We start from the raw sequence: 9,972 nt of genomic DNA, 5'->3' as shown, positions 1-9,972 counted from the left end.
CCTTTTTGGCACCAGAGACCAGTTCCACAGACCAGGGAGGGGGGCGAATGGTTTCGGAGGCATTAGATTCTCATAAGGAGCACACAACCTAGATCCCTTGCATGTGAAGTTCACAATAGGGCTCGTGCTCCCATGAGAATCTAATGCTGCCACTGATTTGACAGGAGGCAGAGCTCAGGCAGTAATGCTCACTTGCCTGCCTCTCACAACCTGCTGTGCAGCCTGGTTCCTAGCAGGCTACAGACCAGTACCATGGGGCCGGGGACTCCTGCTCTAAAGGACACACTATGAATCACTGCCATAAATCAGCTTCTGGATTGTCTCAAGGCAGCCATCAACTGTGGCCCACGTGTCTCAGATCCAAAGTTATGTCCACTGATTCCCAGGGCTCAGCACGATTCAGTCATGCCCACCCTCCACATTATGGGAGCAATGTAGCATGGTTTGTAAGGGCAAATGTTTTGCAGTCAGACAGACTTGGATTCAAATCTTAATTCTTCCACATGTTATCTTTATAACTGAGCAGATCTCCCAAGACTCAGTTTTTACATTTATTAAATGGAGACAATTCTTATCCAGAATATAGTGCCTAGAACCTGGTTAAATGTTCAGTGTTAGCTATTATTTTCAAGAAAGGCGTTAGGATTTAAACTGTGAGAACTTAGTTCCATTTTTTGGTGGGACCAGGAAGTCTAATCACACTGTTGATGAATCAGAATGAAAATAGTGGAAACATTTGTTCTGGGGAAAAAGGAATATCATACAGTTACTTGCTCTGCTTGTAGTCAACGTTTTATTTCTTGATACAGGTGGCCACTGCCTTCAAACCCCCAGAATCTGTTGAGATTAGTGATGGCCTCACCAAGTAACTAGAGAATAGGAGGAATAGTACCTCATCAACCTTGAGTATGCAAGGTTGGGTACAATGGGGTCTTAGTCTTAAGAACTTAAGTTTTCATTTGGTCAAACTGTTCAGATAGGCTTTTAGAAGCTTAAGATGATGTAACTTTTGTTTGTTGTCATAAATAACATTCCAAAGTGATTTTTAAACATTTCTGATAACATGAAACATAACAAAGGCAGTATGTATAGAGGTTATGAATAGAGATTCTGAGCCATCTTGCTAACTGCATGATTTTGAGCAAGTTATCATCTCTTTGAAATGGACTTCACAGGGTTGAAAATTTGGTGAGATGGCACGTATAAATTACCAACAGTACCTGATGTTTGTTTGTTTGTTTTGCCATTAAGGGGCTTTTATTCATATGCATCACATTGGAGATCACCTCTTCCTAGGAAGCTTTTAAAAATTCCCCAAGTTGGATTGGGGTACTCCCTCTGGGTCCCTGGCAATTTCCTCCAGGTTAGGGATCCCAAGGGATCGCTGCCTTCCTGGGTCTCTGGCCTGGCCCTTGGGGCGCACAGTCATCAAGAAGTGCTGTGGGGAAGTGAGCTCTTTATATAGACATAGTTCTGCTGAGTGGGAAGTGGGCACCGGCCCCATTAATACTTGCTGGCTGGTGGCTTCCAAGCATGCCCCACTGCCAAGGCTCAGCTCTGCAGTCTGCCACTGCAGGTCTCTAGCACAGCTCCCAGGGTCCTTAAAAGTCATCATCATCACAGATGTCAAAGTATACATCGAAAGCCTCTCTGTTGCAGTTTCCATCAGGAATGAAGACATATTTGTGGAAGGTCCCATCTACGCAGATGGCAATGACAGAGTTGACGTTCTTGGAAGTATTGCAACCAAAGGCGCAGATGCAAGCTGACTCAGCAGGCACAGTGAAGCTCACCAGGCTCCACTGAGAGTCCACGTACTGCCCAATCATAGGCTCCACCTTGCCCAGGCGAGCCAGCGCGGAGCAGCGGTTGAGGCGGGTATCCTTGAGAGCAAAGATATGGATGGTGCCCTTATCAATGGAAGCGCAGAGGAAGGAGGAGTCATGGCTGAAGTTAATGCACTAGAGGGTGACAGGGTCAGTGCCTCAGCGCAGCTCCACCAGTTTCTCCTTGAATTGTGTGTCAAAGAGGCGAATAAGGGTACCCTTCTGGGAGGCTGAGGCCACTACGGTGCCTGGCTAGTTTAGAGACACACAGGTTATGTCACTCTGATGTGCATTGATGGTGAACGGAGCAGACAAGGTGCCAGGCTTTGTGCTCGCCAGGTCCACAAGTTGCAGACTCCCTCACTTGTGTCCCGGGAACACTAACAGTTGCTTCTCCAGGCTGGGGCAGAGGTCACAGAGCCCCTTGGGGTTGACCCGGGTATCAAACTCAAACAGCTTTCGAGGATTGTCTGGGAAGGAGTACACATAGACGCGGTTCTTCAGCACATTCACGATCTTATCATGGCGCATGCGCACAGAAAGCACTGGCTTGGTGAAGGTGAACTCCAGCACCATCCTCTCCTTGGAGTCCTTGCCCTCCTGGGCATCGTCCCAGATCAGCATTGAGATCTCTGAGAACTTGGGGCTACTACTACCGCCCACCAAGGCCAGAAGGTTGCAGCAGTGCAGCATCTCCACCAAGCCCATGCTGCCCACCTGCTCGTGGTCCAGATGCCCCTTCTCCATCAAGGGCTCCACGTTGTAGATGCGCACACTTCTCTCCATGGCGCAGCAAAAGCAGCTTTCATCTTGGTTGAAACGCAGGCTGGTCACTCCTCGAAGTGGCTGTTGAGTCATGGTCCAGGATTGTTCCCCTGGGATCGTGCTCCAGCTTCCTGCCGCCTTCACCGGCCTGACCTCCGCGTGGCCCCGACCCAGGCCCCAGCTGTCGGTGCCGCCCGCCAGTACCTAATGTTTGTAAGTGCTAGATATGAGTTCGCTGGTAAGTAGAGCCAAATGAATAAGTATTTTTGTTTTATAAAAAATGAATTCTGGTGATGGGGCCTGGGGAAAGAGCAGCAAGTGCCATGTCTGGCTGCAAAGGTGGCAAGAAGAGACCAAGAAACCGGCCAAAGAGATGGAGGAGGAAGACAGGCTTCCACGCAGAAGCAAAAAGAGGAGCAGAAGAAACTTGAGGAGCTAAAAGCAAAGGACACAGGGAAGGGACTCCTGGCCACAAGGGGAATTAAGAAATCTGGCAAAAAGTATTATCCTAAGCAAATTAATGCATAGACTGAAAACCAAATACCACGTGTTCTCACTTATAAGTGGGAGCTAAACTTTGTGCTCATGGCCATAAAGATGGCAACGATAGAAAGTGGGGATACTAGAGGGGGGAGGAAGGAGGTTAAGTGTTGAAAAACGAAATATTGAGTAGTATGTTCAGTACCTGAGTGATGAGATTATTTGTAACACAAACCTCAACACCACACAATATATCCAGGTAACAAACCTGCTCATATGCCCCCTGAATCTATAAGAGTTGAAAATAAATAAACAAGAAACCTGGAAAAAAAAAAAAAAAAGCTGTTCCTTGTGACTGAGGCAATGATGACACTTGATTCTATTGCTATTTAAACCTCTGCATTTCCTGCCGTAACATCTTTTGCCACCTATAGTTAGAATGAACTATTGTCTTGCAGCCTGCTGTACATGTAAGAATAAACTTTTGTTTAAAAAAAATCAAAAAAGAAGAATCGAGTGGAGAAACAAAGCTGCCTGTCTATACAACAGATACGCAAAAACATTAGGCATATGAATACTAATTATAATAGTTGACAAAAGTACATAATTATGGGGTGAATGACATGAAAGAGAGGAGTTATACATCAGTTGACTAAGGAACTTTTAGACACTACAGAGTTACTAAGGAAACTACAGAGTTTCAAAGCTGTATTGGCAAAGAATAAAAATTATAACAGAAAATTAAACAATATGAAAATTTTCCTTCACCTTTTATTTTTTTAATTTTCTTTTTTTTTTTTTTTTTTTTTTTTTTGAGACAGAGTCTTGCTCTTTCACCCAGGCTAGAATGATGCAGTGGTGCAATCTCGGCTCACTGCAACCTCCACCTCCCAGGTTCAAGTGATTCTCCTGTCTCCCAAGTAGCTGAGATTACAGGTGTGCACCACCATGCCAGGCTAATTTTTGTACTTTTTTTTTTTTTAGTAGAGACGGAGTTTTATCATGTTGACCAGGCTGGTCTTGAACTCCTGACCTCAAGTGATCTGCCTGCCTTGGCCTCCCAAAATGCTGGGATTACAGGCATGAGCCACCATATCCAGCTGACCTTTTTTTTAAAAGGATTTGTTTCTAAGATCATAATTCAATTGACAGGAAAATTACCAGGTAATGATTGCCTCTAAGAAAATCAGTCCCTAAACTTGTCCCATCTCTAGCTCACTGAGGGCATAATCCCCAGTGTAGACCCAATATGAGATCACTGACCCTTCCCTTCATTTTACTCTTGAAAAGAAAGACAGAAGTTATGAAGAAATAGTCATTCCCTGAGAGACATGCAGAGGAATAACTAGCCCAAAATTCTTTAGGGGAATTCTACATGGAAAGTGTTTACTTGGATTAATAAGCCCTTTTGGTAAAAAGGCAATTATATGAAGTAATGTAAATATATTGGGCTTTCAGTCATTCACACTTTAATAGGAATTAGATCAATCATAATGTTTTCTTCTAACCAACTAGATGAGCTCAGTGTCTCTCAGGAAATGAGACTGTTGGTGGCAAAAAGGGAGCAGAGGGCATTACCTAGCAGAGGTTCAGGTGGGACAGTGCAGGAGGAAGTACTTGGAAAGAAGTTGGGGGTACATTCAGAAGCAGAGACATAGAGAACAGGAAAGGGGAGGAGGGGACAGAGAAAGGGGAGAGAGGAATGCATTAATGAAAACTTCATTTCTGGGAGTGTTTTGCCTCTTTGTCAAAGGAGGGGTCAAGGCCCGATCTGCAATCTCAATAACAAATTATCACTTTTCTCTCAGAGAAGAGGAGACAGGGAAAAGAAAAGGACATTCCTCTCTTTTCCAAGAATGAGGGGCCGCTCTGCTGAGAAAGTTTGCTTTGGCATTGAAAGAAACACTGGAAGGTTGTTGTTCTGTTTTAAACCTCAGAAACTTGCATAACTGGGCCAACACCAGCTGTGCCAGGAACTGGTACAGGGTAGGTCTGTCTTGCCCAGACTGCTGAGGGAATGACTATATTAAAATCCTACTCTTGCATAATATGTTTCACAGAAATTTTAATCATAGGAAATGAAACTGACTGCTGCAAAGGACTTGAACTTCCTATGGACACTGCCCCCCGCCTAGTACATGGCCATCCCCTCCAGACTCAGAGAGGTAGGTATGGCAGAGGGAGGATGGGAAGAAAGCAGTAACCAGCAAGTGCCTACTGGGGACCAGGCATGTGATTTTGAACAATCAATGTTTATTCAGCATGCCCTTTGGTCAGGCATGGTGCTAGTTGCTGGGGTTAACAGCAAGAAAGTCCTGGTCTTTGCCCTGAAGCAGCTCAGTCTAGTGGGGAAGAAAGAAGTTGAACACGTAATTCCAAGGAGGCAACATGAGCAGCACTGAAGGCATGAGGCAGAAGTCTCTTAGCATCCCCAGGAAATAACTTATCCCTGTTTAGCAGATGGGCCACCCAAGGCTCAGAGAGATCAGAGAAGCAAGCAAGAGTGTCGTCAGGGAGTGAACATCAGACATCTCCTTCCCAAGCCTGTGTTCTTTCTACCAGCTAAGTGAAGGGCCTGCCATGTGCATGCTGCCAGGGTAAGGGAACCTGTGGCCTCCCCCTTACTAGGTGGGTAGTCTTGAGTATGTCATTCAGTGTTTCTGGGCCTCGGTTTCTTGGGAATGCTATCTTTTTAGGGGGTTGTTTAAAAGATGAGATTAGATGGTAGAGGTGAAAAGTGGTCTGACTGAAGTTGTCTGTCTGACTAAAGCTGAAGTAGTCCAAAGTCCACACTCTGAAGCCTGGAGTCTGAAATCCGGGGTCAGGAGCCTGAAGTCTGAAGTCAGAAGTCTGGTCTGGAGTCTGAAGTCTGGAATCTGAAGTCTAAAGTCTGAAATCTGGGTCTGGAGTCTGAAGTCTGGTCTGGAGTCTGAAGTCTGGAGTAAATCTGAAGTTCGAAGTCTGATCTGGAGTCTAAAAGTCTGTTGTCTGGAGTGTGGAGTCTGTTGTCTGGAGTGTGGAGTCTGTTGTCTGGAGTGTGGAGTCTGTAGTCTGTCATTTGGAATGTGGAGACTGGAGTCTGTTGTCTAGAGTCTGTTGTCTGAAGTGTGCAATCTAGAGTCTGAAGTCTGAAGCTAGAGTCTGAAAGTCTGTTGTCTGGAGTGTGAAGTCTGTTATCTAAAGTCTGGAGTCTGAAGTCTGGAGTCTGAGGTCTGAAGTAGTCTGACTAAAACTGAAATAGTCTTTAAACTAAAAACTATCTTTCTCGTGCTCATTGGTACTACTGTTATGCAGTTGAACATAGTGTTGGTAGAAAAAGAGAAGCAGAAACAATGTAGATTAAACTTTGTTGATTCCCATCTTGCCTTTCCTTCTGCTGGAGCCACTTCAGATGTTTTGATTTCTTTATATATATATATATATATATTATACTTTAAGTTGATTTCTTAATCTAAGTAGACAGCAGCTTTAACTCGCTTTGAAAAAGCATTTTATTCTGCACAGCAAAGGAAAAAAATTGACAAAATGAAAAGAACCTATAGAAGGGGGTAAGGGGAGGTGGGGGGGTAGGGATGGTTAATGGGTACCCAAAAAAAAATAGAAAGAATGAATAAGACCTGCTATTTGATAGTACAGCAGGGTGACTATAGTCAATAATTTAATTGTACATTTTAAAATAACTAAGAGTATAACTGTATCACAAGACAAAAGATAAATTCTTGAGGAGATTTTCTGTGACACAATTTGCCTGTATCAAAACATCTTACATACCTCATAAATATATACACCTACTATGTACCCACAAAAATTAAAACAAAATTTTAAACTTTGTAGTAAAATAAAAAAAGAACCTATAGAATGGGAGAAAATTTGTAAACCACATATATAATAAAGGGTTACTATCCAAAATACATAAAAAATTCATACAATTCAATAGCAAAAAAACAAATAACTGGATTTAAAGTGGGAAAATAATCTGAATAGACATTTTCCCAAAGAAGACATAAAAATGGCCAACAGGTATATAGAAATGTGCTCTACATCACTAATCATCAGAGAAATGCAAATCAAAACCACAATAAAATATCACCTCATACCTGTTAGGATGGCTAGTACCAAAAAGCCAAAAGATAAGTGTTGGCAAGGATGTGGAGAAAGGGAACTGTTATACATTATTGGCGGGAATGTAAATTGGTATAGCCATCATAGAAAACAATATGGAGGTTCCTCAAAATATTAAAACTAGATCCACCATATGATCCAGCAATCCCTCTTCTAGGCATATAGCCAGGGAAAATGAAATCAATATGTCAAAGAGCTGTCCACACTCCTATGTTTATTGCAGCATTATTCACAATAGCCAAAATACGGAATCAACGTGTCGATCAATGAATGAACGGATAAAGAAATGTGGTGAATACATACACAATAAAATACTATTCAGCCTTAAAAAAATAAGGAAATCTTGCCATTTGCAACAACGTGGATGAACCAGCAGGACATTATCCTAAGTAAAATAAGCCAGTCACAGAAAGACAAATACTGTATAATCTCACTTACATGCGGAATCTAAAAAAAGCCAGACTCATAAAAACAGAGTAGAATAGTGGTCACTAGGAATGGTGGAAACGGGGACATTGGTCAAAGGGTACAAACTTTCAGTTATAAGATAAATAAGTTCTGAAGATCTAATGTACAGCATGGTGAGTGTACAGTAATAATATATTGCATACTTGATATACTTGAAATACTTGATATTTGCTAAGAGTAGATCTTAAGTGTTCTCACTGTGTGTGTGTGTGCACGGACACACACACAAATGTAACGTGAGATAATGGATATGTTTATTAGCTTAATTGTGGTAATCATTTCACAATGTATACATATATAAAAACATGTTGTACACTTTAAATATATAAAATTTGTGTCAGTCATACCTCAATAAGCTAAAAAATTTTTAAAGCATTTTAAAAAATGATTGAAGAGGTAACTTGCAGTAAGAGTTACTAAAGTGCTGAATGCATCTGTACTTCAGAAGCATCAGAGAAATGCAGATCATGCTCTATATGCATATATTTTATATGACTGAGTCTGCTTTCTATCTAAACATTACTCTGCCTAGTACTTTTTGTGTGCGCAATATCATCCTGAGCTTTGGATATTCCCAGTTTTCCAGACTTTTCTGGGCTATGGAAAGGCACAGTCGTAGCTATATTTAACTGCCCTATTATTCCTTTGGAAACACGGGAAAATAAAAATAAATAAATAAAATAAAATAAGAGTCTCAGGGTCACAGAATGTGTAGCAGGAGAGGTTCCAAAAGGAGGGCTGGTCTGTAGGGTAGGATCGCATGGAGAAGTGAAGAATGAGGACTTTTCAGATACCTTGATGTGAGGTGCCAGATCCCACAGGGGCTTAGAGTCACTGACTTCCTGTTTCAAGCACCCAGGAAATTGCAAAGTGGCCAAGGCAAGGAAATACCCAAAGATCAGCTTCCAATTTTTGCTGGTGCAGCCTTTTCTGTCACACCACACATTGCTGTGCGTTGTTCATTGTCCAGTCAGTCATCCGTTGAATTTCCGTGAAGTCACTTCCATGGGCCAGATACTGTGCTAAGCATTTGCAGGGGGCGGGGAGGCAGGGGGGTGGTAGGTATAATTCAGGAGGGGACACGAGGTGCTCCTATCAGTAATTATGCCAAAAGCAGGATGCCCAGAGGGAATGATGACTAAGGGAACTTGGAGTCCTTCCTGAGTCCCCAGGTCTCATTTCAGTGACTGAGAATGGACAGGGGCCTGTCTAGGTCTCTCCTAGCCTCTGACTACACCTGTATGTTAGGTCGGCTTGTCCAACAGGAATGACTTGAGCAAAGCAGAACAGAAGAACGTAAACATTTTGTTTTAACAACAAAGTGGGGTTATGCTACGGTTTTGTTTTCTTGGTAACAAAAGGCACAGCCGACTTCTCATCAGGCTGACTCAGGGCTGCCGGCTCATCCTGGGTTTCATATCACGTCAGAGAACTCTGTTCCTGTCGTGTCTTGAGGGTGACCAGCTATCCCAATTTCCTCAGGACTATCCTGGTTTTAGCCCTGAAAGTCTTACTTACATCGTGAGCACGTGGAGTGGCTGACCACCACCCAGCAGCATCCTCTTCTAGTAAATTCTGCAAGGCACTAGTGTGGCAAAAACATAGATTTTAGCATCAGATGGACTCGGGTTCAAATCCTTGTGTGTGCTGTGTCACTTACAAGCTGTGACATAGGGAAGTTACTCAGTATTTCAAAACACAGACACTATTTACTTCATGTACTCATTACCCAGGCCTCATCTCAGCCGGCGCCCGCTTCCTTCGTGTTCATTCACTCCATGTCACTGGGCTGCACTCTCTTCCTCAGACAGGCAGAGCTCATTCTGCCACTTTGCCTTTTCTGTTTCCTCTGTCTGGAAGGCTTGAATCTTTCCAGGTGGGCCCTCTCTTGCCCTTTAGTTCTCTGCTTCACTGTCATCTCCTCAGTGAGGTCCTCTCCTCAGTGAGGTCCTCTGTAAACACTCACTAAAGACTACCTCCCCAACACTCCCAGAGGCTCTTCGTCTTATCCCCGTCCTGTTTTCTCTCTAGCACTGAGTATGATCTGGAATTGTCTTGTTTCTTGACTGTGGGAGGCAGCCTTCTAAAATGGCTCACAATGATCCCCGTTTCCTGGTATTCAAACCCTGTGTAACGCCCTCCCCTTCAATGGGCCACCTAGGGTCTTGTTCCTAACAAATAGGATATGGCACAGTGATGGGATGTCACTTCAAGATTGGTCATAAAAGACCATGACTCTTGTTTTACTGGCACTCTCCCTCTTAGTCTTTCTCTCTCTGGCTCTCGCTTGCTTGCTTACTCTGATGAAGCA

At 43.3% G+C, this 9,972-nt stretch overlaps 1 protein-coding gene and 1 pseudogene across 1 annotated transcript; one reads left to right on the top strand and one right to left on the bottom strand.

Moving 5' to 3' along the window:
* Positions 1-1,601: 1,601 nt before the first annotated feature.
* LOC116465389 (WD repeat domain phosphoinositide-interacting protein 4) lies at positions 1,602-2,688 on the bottom strand. The gene is given in 1 exon segment (XM_032754521.2): positions 1,602-2,688. A coding segment is annotated over 1 exon segment (1,083 nt). The 5' UTR covers positions 2,685-2,688.
* Positions 2,689-2,914: 226 nt separating this feature from the next.
* On the top strand, positions 2,915-5,637 carry LOC116481246 (translation machinery-associated protein 7-like; annotated as a pseudogene).
* Positions 5,638-9,972: the final 4,335 nt, after the last annotated feature.

This window comes from Hylobates moloch, unplaced genomic scaffold (genome assembly GCF_009828535.3).
Source record: "Hylobates moloch isolate HMO894 unplaced genomic scaffold, HMol_V3 SCAFFOLD_3, whole genome shotgun sequence".
NCBI lineage: Eukaryota > Metazoa > Chordata > Mammalia > Primates > Hylobatidae > Hylobates > Hylobates moloch.
Note: the sequence above shows the minus strand (reverse complement) of the source record. Positions and strands in the feature narration are given on the sequence as shown.